We start from the raw sequence: 15,117 nt of genomic DNA, 5'->3' as shown, positions 1-15,117 counted from the left end.
TCCACCATGCAGACAACACGTGGTCTGACTCTGTTGGGTCCTTGTGCCCCTCCCCCCCCCCCCTACAGGGAAGACCCAATCAGTAGTGATGACTCTTCTGGGTCCAAGTGCCCCCCTCCTACAGGAAAGACCCATGCAGGAAATTCCCGCCCCCTCCTTCGGCTCCAGGGCCCTATTTTGGACTCCGGACTCGGGTACGCTGTATTCTCCCGAACTAAGTATTTGAGTTCAAACCTGGCGAAATTCATTTCTTTAAACAGACTACAATGTCATCAGTTAAATTTTTAATCCCATCCTGAGATTTGCAGCTACCTGCTATGAGAGATCACTGATCAATCTTGTATGATGAGAATTGTCATATCTTATTTCATCTTGTGCTTTTGTTGTTGTACAACATGTCTTTCAGGCACAAGAAAATATTGGGATGGTGATGATATTTACTTTAGTGACAGCTGTTCAAGAAAAATTAAATGAAATTGTGGATCAAATGAAATCTTGCAAAGAAATGGTGAAGTTATTAAAAGAAAAAGAAGCTGAAGAAATTGAAAAGGTTTGCATACCAGGAGGGGGGGAGAGCGGGGAGAGCGGGGAGGGGGGAGGGAAGAGGGGAGGGGGAGCTTTCTGGAGTGCTAGTATGGGTGTTGTGGGCTGAAGGGACTGGTTTCCAGAGGACTAGTATGGACATTGTGGGCCGAATGGATTCTTGGGCTGGCGGCTCAGGCACTCAAGCCTGTTGTACTGGCAGCTCGCTCACTCACTCACGGCTGGTAGGCTGGCAGTTGACTCACGGCTATTCCTTGAAATTCCATTTCAAGCAGGGTACAAGGCCACCAAATTTAAGTGCAATTTCTTACCACTTCAAGCAGGGTGCAAGGCCACCAAATTCGTGCAGTTTCATACCATTTCAAGCAGGGTGCAAGGCCTCTAAAGACAGCGAGTCGTGACCTCTCCCTCATCCGTCTTGCAGAGACTGAGCCACGCCCACACATAGTCCCTCCCCTCCCACCAGAATGGGCGTGGCCTTCATGGCGTGATTGACAGAAGAGAGAATCTTAACATTTTTTAAACACTAATAACTTTTATTTTTCATCGATGGGAAAAATCCTCGGCACCTGATGAGCGGAGGGGGACTCTGAGTAAGATGGCCAAAAATCGCAGCCGTACATGGTAGCATTTTTTCTAAAATCAATATAAAACGCAAACAGGAAGTGGTCAAGATTAGACTTTTAATTATATAGAAGGCAAGGCAACTTTAATTAGGCAAGGCAACTTTAATTAGGCAACACAGCTTTTGCATTTCCAAACCAAAGGCAACACAGCTTTGACATTTCCAAACCAAAGGCAACACAGCTTTAGCATTTCCAAACCAAAGGCAACACAGCTTTTACATTTCCAAACTATATTTTCAAACCACATTAAGGGCTCTGGCAGGTCAGTAAAACCACTCACGTAAGTGGCAGCGTTATTTCTAAAATCAATATACAGAACAGGAAGTGGTCTAGATCAGACTTTTAGTAATATATATATGTCTATATATATGTCTATATATATATATGTGTATATATATATATATATGTGTATATATATATATATATATGTGTGTATATATATATATATATATATATGTCTATATATATATATGTCTATATATGTATGTAAATATACACTGCTTTGTTTTCTCGTTTATAACATTGTTTACAGAGTACTATGTTTACATATTCTGTTGTGCTGCTGCAAGTAAGGATTTCATTGTTCTAACTGGGGCGTGAGAGAATAAAACACTCTTGACTTGCGTCGCTAATGTGTGGGATAAAACTAGTGTACGGGTGGTCGGTGGTCGGCATGGACTCGGTGGGCCGAAGGGCCTGTTTCCACGCTGTATCTTTAAATTAAACTAAAAACACTAAAACCAGAGGAAATCTAAAGAAGGGTCTCTACCCGAAACGTCACTCAATTTCTTCTATCCAGAGATGCCGGCTGCTCAATGGAGTTCCCCCGCACAATTAAAGCATGGAATAGTTTTCACCCTACCATAGATACCCAACCAGATGCAACTAAATTTAAGGTAGCTCTTATTTCCCAAGAACCCTTTTTTGCTTAAGTCCAAGTCAAGAGAGTTTTATTGTCATGTGTCCCAAATAGGACAATGACATTCTTGCTTGCTGCAGCACAACAGAATATGTAAACATAATACAGAACAGGAGATAAAAGTTCAGTGTGTCTATATACCATAGACCATATATATATATATACACAATAAATAAACAGATTAATAATAGGTTGTTATTTTTCAGAGTTTGGAGTTTGTTGGTGGTGGGTCCACTCATGTTTAAATACCATTTGGAATATTTTTGGTGGACCAGGAAACCAAGAAGCAAGAGTTACTCCAGGTAGTTACTCCAGCTCCAGGGAGTAATTCTGTGTTGGTTTCCAGCTGTCGCGGCGAGGCGGTGACCGGACAGCAATAGCAGCCAGATCTCCCACAATGCAAAGGGAGGGAGAAAGTGTCCGATGCCAACCAGTTGCCGTAGCAGTGCGCATGAGCAAGGCGGCACATGCGCACAACCGCGGCCGATGATGTGCTGGACATGGTTGTGCGCATGTGTAGGGGGAGGATGTGCAGGCCGTGGCAGTGCGCATGTGTAAGGCGGCCGGCCGTGCCGGCGGATGAGGACTGAGCAGAGACCCGAGACCCGGACACGCATACGGATGGTGGGCGGAGACGGAGAGTGACAGAGAGAGAGATAGAGGGGGGGGGCGCTCAGAATTAAACGATAGGTGTCCCAGTTGTTTGCCAAGCCGGGCAAAATGGCATGGCATTTAGGTCGCCAATGGCACCCGGGCAATCGCTAATTTCGAGCCCTGGTATAGACTGGACAGCATGCAGCTAAACAGCTTTTCGCTGTACCTCCGTACACGTGACACTAAACTCGACTTTGACATTACAGGCACCTGTGTTTTACACTTGTGTGATATATGTACTTTACAATAATAGGATTTTCCCTTTCATACCCAAGCTTGATTTCCACACTGGTATTTTTGGAATAGCGTACTCAAATTTACTGCTGGCAGCGTAATCAAGTACAGGTTTAATTTACTCATTTTTGAATTTCCCTCTGGTGTCTGTTGTATGTGATGTGTATGTTCTTCCTAAGTTCTAGTAGACTATGTTATATCATAACCTCTCCTACTATTTTGGGCCAAATTATAATCATCTGAATTAGAACATTTAATGTGTTCTCAATTCATCATATAATTGATTTAAATCATGGCAATTTATCTGTTTGCTGACTTGCTTTACTATGACTGAGCCCACACTTGAAGTATTCTGTTCAGTTTTGGTCACCCTGTTATAGGAAAGGTGCCAGGAAACTGGAAAAAAAATGCAGAGAAGATTTATGAGAATTTCCCCAGGACTCGAGGGCCTGAGCTACAGGTAGAGGTTATGAACAGGCAAGAATTTTATTCCTTGGAACGCAAAAGGCTGAGGGGTGACATGGAGGTTTATAAGATCACTAGACCAAGTGGGACCCATTGGGTTCCGTCCCCTCAACGCGCGGTTGCGGGGGGTGCCTGCGGCATCACACACACACTAACCACGCCCCACACACACACTAACCACGCCCCACACACACACTAACCACCCCCCACACACACACACTAACCACCCACCTTGATATTATATTTAAATTATTCATTCGCTCCTTTTACCCCATCCCCGACCCATCCACTCACGCATAGCCCCCAACTCGCAGGCGCTTCTGGAGAGGGAGGGGGGTAGAGAAAGAGGGCAGAGAGAGAGGGGACAGAGACCGTTGGGCAGAGACAGAGAGGCAGAGAGAGAGGGGCAGAGACGGAGAGAGAGGGGTGGGAGGAGGGGAGAGGAGGGGGGGGTAGAGGAGGAGGGGGAGAGGAGAGGGATGGGGAGGTGGAGAGGGGAGAGAGGCCGGGGGAGGGGAGAGGAGGAGTGTGGCAGTGGAGATGGGGAGAGGAGGAGGGGGGGAGCGGGCAGCAGGCATCAACCAAAGGAGGAGGGATGGGTGGGGGGTGACGTCACTCACAGTGCGAGCAAGACGGCGCAGACCCATTGTGACGTCATCAGCAAAAGACAGCCGTTTTTATTTCAAAGTTTTGCCAGATTAGTGAACATTTTCATTAATAACTCGAGAAATAAAGCATTAATTTTTCAGATAAGGCGATTTTGGACATATGTAAAAATGTTACAGTTTGCTCGTCGTTTTTTCGCGAAGATGTGATTATACCCAAACACACATACACAAATAAATAAATACACACACAAGATAAGACTTTTAATAGTTACTAGACTAAGTGGGAACCGTTGGGCCCCTGTCGCACTGGTGGCCTGGTCCCCCAACGCAACCCAGTTCCCCAACGCAATATTCCACCACTCACCCATAGTCCCCACGGGAGGCCTGGTCCCCCAACTCAACCCGTTCCCCAACGCAATATTCCACCATTCACCCATAGCTGACAACTGTGCAAGGGCAGCTCATTTCACCTTATTCACTCTCCCTCATTTTAAAAGTTAAAACAAATGTAATTGGACTTGCTAGCTAGCAGAACTCAGTGTACTGTGACTTAAAAAAAACGCATTTGCACTTGCTAGGGCTAGCAGGACCCAGTGTACTTGGATAGCAACAATATTGCGAGCAGGGCTATAATCCCATTGTGACGTCACAGCTGTAAGCACAGGGAATAAGCGTTTTTTCCCCCCAAGTTTTTTGAGATTTTTGACTATTTTCATTAATAACGAGAAATAAAGCATGACATTTTGCGATAAGGTGATTTTTGACCATTGGAAACATCTATATGTAAAAAAAAATTGAGAAGATGTGATTACACACAAACACGCTCACACACACACAGACACATCCAAGATCAGAGTTTTATAGTTATAAGGATATGCATATGGGTCAGGCACGTGCTGTGAGTAATTACTCATGGTAGGCAGTCAGTCGGCTTTAAATAAAATTCTTAAACCGCGCATGCGCAGATTGTTCTCATCTCCGTAAAAATAAAACATAAAAATAAATAAAGTAACAATTCAATTTGCCCAAGGCTTCCAAATCTCCTTCATTCTAAATTACTGAATGGGTGGGGGTTGGGGGTGGTGGAGGTTGGAGGGTGACGGCGGGTGGATAAATGGTGGGAAAAACGGGAGCACACCGGGATCAGTTGTGATCTTATTGAATGAATGAATGAATAAGTTTATACTAATACTAATTGGGGGAAGAGCTCCTTTCACAGCATGTGGAGAGTCTGGCCGGGGGTAAAGTTGCGGAGAGGGCAGGAGCATTGAGAAGGAGGTGGTCGGGGATCATGCCAGTAACCCACTCACTCAAGGCTACCGCGGCGCTCCGGGCGCAGAGCCACCGCATTGTGGCCGGGGAGGGAAGCAGCTCGGATGGCTGCGAGCGGCCGCCGGGGCCGGACAGCAGAACTGGCCGCCACTTCAGTGCCTTCTGCCGCCCGCCTCAGGCAGCGCTCTCCGTCTGAACATCTCTCACCTGCGCTCACTGGCTTCGCTCATGTCAGCCGCTTCTTGCAAATCCTTAAATTCCCACAGCGAGTAACCTCAATTGGCTGTCAGAATTTAAGGATTTGCAGGAAGCGGCTGACATGAGCGATTATGCCTACCTAAGGATCAGATAGGATAGTAGTGTTTTAGAAACACATGAACAGATAGAGAGTAAAGCGATATGGACTTGGAGCAGATAGATGGGACTAATTTCGATTGTCATCATGGTCAGCACAGGTCAGCGGGCTATTCCTGTGCGTATACTTCTCTATGTTCCAAAACATTTGGACAATCTACTTAAAACTGCATTAAGAAACAGTTCAGATTTTGACAATGTGGTTCAAAATATCAATTAAAGCTAACCTAATCTTGACAGTCACTCATCTGCTTCATCGTATACAAGTCAATACCTATGTGGAACAACGATCCTCATAATATGACTGGGTTACTGAAATAAAGGCTTACAATCTATAGCTAAATACATGAGTGTATTTTGCAGGCACATGATCCATACCAAACTGGAAAAGTAACTCTTGAAATATTTTTTAAAGTTATCTGTATCCATAGGATAACAGTGAAGCCTTGATTTGACCTTGCATTCAAAAACTGCATAATAAATTGTAATTCTAACTTGTCAGTAGTAAAGATCGTTTTTTTGATATTTTAAATTGAGTTTTTGGTCTTCTGAGTTTACATGTAAGAGTCAAATGTTTTCTGCAAACTCTTTCTAGGCTGTTTTCCATGGTACGCCTCTAACAATTGAAAATTTCTTGTCATGGAAAGCAAGATTTGATGCAGAGTTAATTGAAATAAGAAAAAATCAAAAGGAAGAGGAGCAGGCTGGAAAATTTAAACTGACAGGTTTGTGAACTGAAAATGTGAAATTACTTTGATTTTTTTTGGGAATATTTGTCAGTGCTAAAGTTTCCTTCTTCAAAGGTTTCAAAAGTCTATTATTGTCACGTGTACCAATTAAGGTACAGTGATATTCGTATTACCATACAGGTACACTAAAAAAAAGCACTGATTTTTCTCCCATGGTCGGGGCAGTCGAACCATCCGTCTGGTCGATCGAAGCTCCCGCAGCCAACGGTCGAAGCTCCTGCGGTTTGGAGCTCCCGAATTGGTCTCTAACCAGACACCGCGAGCTCCACGATGTTAAAGACCGCAGCCTTCCGCGGTTGGAGCTCCTGAACACGGTCTCCAGCAAAGGCCAGCTCCTCGACGTTAGGCCACAGTGCGTACAGAGATATGATACGGGGAAAAAATCACATCTCCGTCGAGATAAGAGATTTTTTTAAAGTTTCCCCCAACCCCCCCGCCCCCCTCATAAAACAAGCCAAGGAACATTAAAACATACATTTAACACAGACTTGGCGAGGCAGCTATTGCGTTGATTAAGACTTTTACTTTCATGTATACTTTCACTGTTTACTTTTGACCGTTGTCATCTGCAAACTGGGTTGCTCCAATTACCATTTGAACCTCTACCACCCTCCAAGTATAAATTATAGATTAAATTAGTTGCCTTGTGTTACACTTATCGTAGCCAAAGTTTTCTTTAATTACAAAACGAAAAAAATCAGTGGCGGGACAATGGCACGTGGTAGAATTGCTGCATTGCAGCGTCAACGGCCCAGGTTCAACCCTGACTATGGGTACTGTCTGTATGGCGTTTGTACATTCGCCCTGTCACCGTGTGGATTTTCTGCAGGTGCTCCAGTTTCCTCCCACTCTCTAACACCGTACAAGTTTGTAGGTCAATTGGCTTCTGTAAATTGTACATTTTCCCCAGTGTGTAGGGTTGTGCTAGTATACGGGGTGATTGTAGGTCGGCGTGGACTCGGTGGGCTGTTTCCATGCTGCATCTCTAAAGTAAAATAAAGACTAAAGTCTAATTTATCCCCACCATTTTGGAATCTATCCTTTCAGCTAACCATGCTTTGTGTCTTGGAAGATCTTGTCAAACATTTTCTTTTAGATAAATTTTGCTTCAAGACATTACTTGCATTTTGCTTTTACAGCAAAATCTTTGGTAATTCTTCCTGATTTTTGTCTCTTGATCTCTTTATCCTAATGTCCACGACTCTAATCCTGAGACTAAATGGATATTTATATTTCATGCATTTGGCAGACATATTTTAGTCCAAATGAGCTGTAAAAATCTGACAAAATTTAATCCTGCACTTTGTAAGTTGTATTTATTTTTCAGGAAAGCAGCTGTTTGAAACTGACCACAACCTTGATACATCTGACATTCAGTTCTTGGAAGAAGGTAAAGTACAATGTATTTACATTTCTGTATGGTTTTTATTGAGGCTGCTACTGTGTCTAATATTTATAATTAATTTGAGAATCCTGGGCATACTGTGTGGCCAATTGTAGATATGAATATGACAGAGGAAGGACTGCAAACTTTCAGTTTTCTGTTTCTCTAGTGTAATGTTTGCCTTTTAATCAATTTGTTATAAGTGCAACAATGTGTTTTGACTTTTTATGATTATGGTGATGTTTTACTTTAAAAATACACTTTTTAAACTATATCCCAAATCAATGTTAGCATCATATAGCACAGAAGCAGGTCCTTCAGTCCTGTATCTACATTGTCCATCAACACAATTTCACTCGTATCCTTACCATTTCTCCTGGTTCCCCAATGCCCCTGCAGTTCCAATAGATGATTAACCTACCCCCCCAGCAGGTCTTTGGCATGTTGAATTGATTGAAAGATATAGGCTCTTTGGCCCACAGAATCCATGCAGACCATCGATCACCCATTCATACTGGTTCTAGGTTATGCAACTTTCTCCTCCATTCCCTACACACGAGGGGCATTTTACAAAGGACAATCAACCTACAAATATGGTATGGGATGTGGGTGGAAACCGGACCACCCAAAGGAAACCCACACAGTCAAAAGGCAAAGATGCAATCTCCACACAGACAGCACCTAAAGTCAGGATATAACTCTGGTGCGCTGTGAGGCAGCTGCTCTACCAGCTGCACCACTGAAGGAAACCAGAGCATTTGTGGAAACCCATATAATCGCAGAAAGAACACGTAAACTTCACTCGAGGTTTAGGTTTATTATTGTCACACGTACCGAGGTGTAGTGAAAGGCTTTGTTTAGCATGCTATCAAATCAAATCAGATATACAATTCATAAATACAATCAAGTCAAGTTCAATGACAACAGATAGAGCAAAGGGGAAGGTACAGAGTTAAGAATGTAGTTCTCTACGTTATCGTGCATCAGTTCTGTAGATTTCCGTAGTTATTCCTTGGAGCACAGGAGGATGAAGGGTGATTTTATGGAGGTACAAAATCATGAGAAGAATAGATCAGGTAGACGCACAGAGTCTCTTGCCCAGAATATGGGGAATTGAGAACCAGAGGACATAGCTTTAAGGTCTGGGGGGAACGATTTAATGCGAACCTGAGGGGTAACTTTTTCACACAATGAATTGTGGGTGTATGGAACGAGCTGCCGAAGGGAGTAGTTGAGGCAGGTACTATTGCAACGTTAAAGAAACATTTGGGCAGGTATATGGATAGGATAGATTTAGAGGGATATGGGCCAAACGCAGGCAGGTAGGACTAGTGTTGATGAGACGTGTTGGGTCGGTGTTGGCGTGTTACGCCGAAGGGCCTGTTTCCGCACTGCATGACTCCATGCCCAAATCCTTATGGAAGGATCGTTCAGAAGCCTGATAACTGAGGGGAAATAAACTGTTCCTGTGTCTGGCGGTGCATGCTTTCAAGCTTCTGTACGTTCTGCCATACAGGAGCAGAGCGAAGGAAGAATGATCGGGGTGGGGCAAGTCTTTGATTATGTTGGCTGCATTTCTGAGATATTGTTAAGTGTAGATGGAGTCAATGCAGGGAAGTGTTTGTTTGATGGGCATCAACAACTCTCTTTAATTTCCTGCAGTCTTGGTCAGAGCTGTTCTCAAACCAAGCTGTGATGCAACCCAACAGTATGCTTTCTATGATGCATCGGCAGAAGTTTGTAAGAGTTATTGGAGACACACCAAATTTCCTCATTCAACTTGGTGTACTTCTTTGCAGTCATATTAATGCGGTTGTTTTATGACAGATTGTTGGTAATATTAAATTCTAGGAACTTGGGGCATGTATTCCACCATGCTTTCTGAAACCTTTTAACTAGCTCCCTCATCTCGCTGACATTGAGGGAGAGGATATTTTTCTGACACAATATAACCAAGTTATCAGCATCCTGCATTCTGTCCCATCATTCTGTCCCATCCTGCATTCTGTCCCATCCTGCATTCTGTCCCACCACAGTGCCGAATTTGACCATACTGTCATGAGTATAGGATGTATAGTAGGGGACTAAAATCACATCCTTGAATGGCACTGGTGTTGAGAATTATTGTGGTGGAGGTATTCCACCACACTGATTGTGGTCTGTGGATCTGAAAGTTGAGCCAGTGGCAGAGAGGTGCTGATTCCTAGGTCTAGGAGTTTGGAGGTGGATTTCGATAGGACTAAGGTGTTGAAGGTGGAACTGTATTCTTAGGAGTCTATTGTAGGAGGATCAAGCAGTCATGCATCTGGAGCTGGGAAGCAGCAATATTGCCACCCCAGAAGAAATCACAAGTGTGATTGTGGAATTCCCTGCCACAGAGGGCAGTGGAGGCCAAATCACTGGATGGATTTAAGAGAGAGATAAACAGAGCTCTAGGGGCTAGTGGAATCAAGGGATATGGGGAGAAGGCAGGCACGGGTTATTGATTGTGGACGATCAGCCATGATCACAATGAATGGCGGTGCTGGCTCGAAGGGCCGAATGGCCTCCTCCTGCACCTATTTCCTATGTTTCTATGTTTCAGGAAGCATGACTAAAGTATTGATGTTTCACTTGTTTAAACCACATGACTATATTGTGATTGAATGTTCTGTGTGCATTTACAACAGGTAACAATGTGGAAGTTGACGAATCCCTTTTCCAAGATATGGATGATCTAGAATTAGATGACGATGATGACCCAGATTATAATCCTAATTTAGAAAGCGATGAAGACTGAATTCAAATAAATGATTTTGGGAAAAGTCACCATTTACAAATGGCAGGATTTAAAGACATCAGTGAATGAGAATTAAGTCACAGTATCTGTGACTACTTGTATTGCAATTAGCAAGCAGAGAAAAAATACAAAGCTTTTTTTATCTAATGCCCATTTCTGTATGGTTTCATCACTGTGTTCAATAAATTTACTCCAAAAGTCAATATTTTGAATCTGGCAAGAAATATTTATTTTCCTTGGAAATGTTAGCCTTACTCATAACTTGTTAGTCTTTTCCACCTATATGTACAATCAATGGTTAATTTATTAAAGTTTATTAATTTCTTTTTGTAATTCAAGGTTATTGGAATATTTTAGTAATTAATAATTTGAAGTGCCAATAATAATAATATAAGAAGAACATATATTCAATCTTTCATTCATGCAGATGAAGTTTCTCCAAGTTCATAAACATTTGTATTATGGAAGAAAGCCATTTAGACCGTCTTTATGCCCTGTTGCCCATAAAGCATATTTCAGATTATTCACACTTCCTAGCTCACGTTGTTGACTTGTGGGCAATGCCGTATCAATTTACTTTCAAATACTGTACATTCAGGACTTTTGCCTTGACACCCTTTCAAACATTGATTTCCAGAAATATCAGTTTCATTATATTTTTTCCCTCATCATGTGTCTCTCCCCTCCATCAGTCCTCTACTAAATTCCTTAAATATATGCACACTAGCTGTTGACCTCTCTATTAAGGGAAATACGTTTTACTAATTTGTCTTATTTAACCCCCCATAAATGTATACTAGATTAAGTGGGACCCGTTGGGTCCCAGGTTCACATGGGAGGGCTGGTACCCCAACAACATTTTCTGGTCAATGGGGGGGGTGGGTTCTGGAGTGCTAGCATGGGTGCTGTGGGTCAAGTCAAGCACAGTGAGTGCAGGGCCAACAATCCATTTCATGTCAAGTCAATCCATTTCAAGTCGTCAAGCACGGGGCAGGCGGGGCCAGCCAACAATACAATCCATTTGCTTTCAGTTCAGGTGAGCTCAAGCAAAGCAAAAGCACAGGGTAGGCCAAACAACTCATTTCATTTCAATTTCAAGCACAGGGCAGGCAAACAACTCATTTCATTAAGGGCTAACAAATCTTTTATTGCAAGCACATTAAGGGTTAACAAATCATCATTCATTGCAAGCACATTGCTGGCTAACAAATCATTTATTGCAAGCACATAAAGGGTTAACCACATAAAGCACATAACCACATAAACTACATAACCACATAAAGCACTTAACGGGTAGACTTACAGTTCAGTAGACTCGCCACAGAATCAGAGTTGTGGCCTCTCCCTCGCGATCTTTCAGAGTGACTGACTAACGTCCAGGCATCCGAGGTTTTATAGTCCCGCCCTCCCCCCAGAAGGGTCGCTACCTTTATCATGGTGATTGACAGGCGATAGGACCAATCAGCTGATCTCAAGATTTTTTAAACATAACTTTTTAATTTTTTCATCGATCGGAAATATCCTCGGGGCTGCCTCAGCGGAGGAGGACTGTGAATATGATGGCCAAAAATCAGCGATAACGGGTAGCGTATTTTCTAAAATCAATATACAGCGCAGACTGGAAGTGGTCAAGATGAGACTTAGTTATATAGATATCTTGATGAAAACATTCTCCCACCTCTATTGCAAATTTGAACAAATAAACTGCAAAATACACTCATTAGGTTAGGCAGCAACTGTGGAGGGAAATGAACAGACGATGTTTCAGTTTGGGACCCTTCAGAATTATTGAGTATCAGTATTAACTAACAGAAAAGGATTGTTTTTTTTTCTAAAAACCTAACTTATTGAAACTAATTTCAATTACTGTGCAGTATATGTTAAGGTTAACCTTATAATTAAGTGAAATTTGGAAACTAAATGTTCAGGATAGTGTTTAACGCAATTTGCATGTAATTTTTGTTGTCCCTGAACATTAATTTTCATAAAGATATATGTGATTTTAAGTCCACTTGTAGAACAACGTTAATAAATTAATAGGACGTTAATCTTTTATTGCAAGCACATTAAGGGACAATTAAGCCCCTCAAGTCTGACCATCATTCTATATAATCATTAACTAATCTTCCCCAGGCCGCTTCTCTTCTGTGCGAGTTTGCCATGGCTCAATTTTCTGATCATTCAAAAAAGGTCTACTTCCTGACATGCCCCTAACAGTCTAGCCTCTAGAACACATCTTGGTAGAGAATTCCAGAGATTCACTAGCCTTTATGCTAAATTATTCCTGCACTTCTGGTTTTAAACATTGCCCCAAATGTAACTTTGTTTCCTTGTTTGCCATTCTCCTGGTGCAAACACTTTGACATGCCCCCTCAGAATCTTGTATTTCTCTATTTAATCATCCCTTATTGTTTTAAGAATTTAGATTTAATGCATTGGTGGATGGAACTTAATGCTGACAAGTGTGAGATGATGCATTTTGGGAAGTCAAATTAGGGTAGGACATACACAGTTAATGGTAGGGTACTATAAATGGTTGATGAACAGATGGGCCCTGGGGTTCAAGTCCAAAGTTTCCCAACAGTGGCAACATAAGGATGGTAGTGAAGAAGGCATCTGACATGCTTGCCTTCATTGATCAAGGCATAGGACATAAAAGTTGTGACATTATGTTGCAACTTTACATAGGCTGGTTAGGCTGCACTTTTGGAACACTACACATGTAGAAAGGATGTAGTTGCAAAGTGAAATAACTGCAAAAAGTTCAAAGAACCTTTACATGGATGTGGACTGGATTGAAGTAAATGATTGGAGTACAAGGTCAGAATCTTTTCTCTCCATAGTAATTGTATTACAAGGATTTATGTTTAAGGTGAAAGGAGTTTCCAATGGGATTTGAGGGCCCTTGAAGTTGTTTTTTTTAAAACACAGAGTGGTTTACATCTAGAACTTGCTGTGAGAGGAGATGGTAGAGTCAGATACAATCACCATAAACAAGATTTAGAGAGGCACTTAAATTGGAAAGGCATATTAGGATACAGACCTAATGTGGAGAAATGGGATTGCTGTGGAGAGGCAAAAAGATCAGTTTGCTTCTGCTGAGCTGTTTCTGTGCTGCACATTTCTATGGCCATAATTTATTTAGCTGCCAAGGAAAAGACATTTATCCCAGGAATTGGACCTGTGAATCACTTGGACTATCTTCAATGCTTTCTGATTCCTCCCTTAAATAAAGTGGTGGAATCAATACTGCAGCTGTGGCTTCGGAAGTCCGTTTTTTCTTTTTTTTTGGTTTTCTTTTGTCCTGTTTCAGTTAATTTTAGTTTATTTAGGTTGTGTATGTGTTGGGGGGGGGGGTGGGAGAAACATGTTTTTGGTCTCTTCCTTTGGGGGGTTGCGACCTTTTCTTGTCATATCCCCCGTCTCCGTCTCCGTCTGTGCTGAGGCCTAATGGCAGAGCTGGCAGCCTCCAACTGGGACCGACCTCGAGGCTCCGGAGGTAGAGCCAGCCAGGACTTACCAACGCGAGGCTGGCCGACTTCGGGGGTGTTGCGGCGTTGCGGCGGCGGCGACCTGACTTCGGAGGCTCGGCCAGTGGACGACATCGTCGGGAACTCGCAGGTCACAGGTTGGTGGCCTGTTTTTCCGGAGCTCCCGCAACAACAGCTTTGTCCGCTGGACTGGAGGGCGGCAGCTTCGACCGCCCCGGGCCGCGGTGTTTGAACCGGCCCGTTCGCGGAGCTCGGATTCAGCCGCGGGACTTGCTTACCATCACCCGGCGGGATTACAACATCGGAGGCCTGGATCGCCTCAACGCAGAGGGAGAACAAGGAGGGAAGAGACAAGGACTTTAAGACTTTTGCCTTCCATCACAGTGAGGAGGTGCCTGGCGGACTCACTGTGGTGGATGTTAAATCTGTGTTTATTGTGTGTTTTGTTATTTTATTCTATGTTATGACTGCAAGGCACGAAATTTCGTTCAGACTGAATACTTGATACTTGACTTGATGGCTTCGCCTGTAAGGTGTCCGGTTGCAACAATACAGTAAGTAAACCCTTGTGTTAACAAACGTCATCTTAAAGGATTTTGGTTATAGCGTACCAAATCTATTGTAGGCAGAGTTTGGTGTGTCATGGAATAACCACTAGGCGGATTGAATAAATGGTGTTTTTAAACCATGATAGCTTTGTTTAATTTGGAGATTTAGCATGGAAATACTGAGTCCAGGCCGACCAGCGATCACCCATTCATTAGTCCAGAGACCTGGATTTGACACTGGGCGTCCCCTGTGAGCCTCCCCCGCCACAGGTCATTGGTATAAATAAGTAGTTGTGGGGCAAGAACAGATTCCTGAAGCACCCTTCTACTTAAATTGTTACAGACTAAAAATGGCCTGTTTATTCTAACTCTATCTGTCATTGCTGAAGCTATCTTGCATTTGTTTGCACATTTTCTCGAATTACATGAAATGCACATACACCTCTGTATCAGGATACAAATGAGCTTTGTGTGCTTATTGAGAGCCGAGA

The 15,117-nt window shown here is 42.9% G+C and overlaps 1 protein-coding gene across 1 annotated transcript in view; it reads left to right on the top strand.

Annotated features, from left to right (window-relative positions):
• The window catches only part of rwdd1 (RWD domain containing 1), a 30,608-nt gene extending 19,818 nt beyond the window's left edge, over positions 1–10,790 (top strand). The window contains exons 4-7 of the mRNA XM_033021135.1: positions 407–550; positions 6,271–6,400; positions 7,752–7,814; positions 10,478–10,790. Coding sequence (XP_032877026.1) covers positions 407–550; positions 6,271–6,400; positions 7,752–7,814; positions 10,478–10,587 — 447 coding nt within the window. The 3' untranslated portion in view covers positions 10,588–10,790. The remainder of the gene's footprint in view (positions 1–406; positions 551–6,270; positions 6,401–7,751; positions 7,815–10,477) is intronic.
• Positions 10,791–15,117: the final 4,327 nt, after the last annotated feature.

This window comes from Amblyraja radiata, chromosome 5 (genome assembly GCF_010909765.2).
Source record: "Amblyraja radiata isolate CabotCenter1 chromosome 5, sAmbRad1.1.pri, whole genome shotgun sequence".
Lineage (NCBI taxonomy): Eukaryota > Metazoa > Chordata > Chondrichthyes > Rajiformes > Rajidae > Amblyraja > Amblyraja radiata.
Note: the sequence above shows the minus strand (reverse complement) of the source record. Positions and strands in the feature narration are given on the sequence as shown.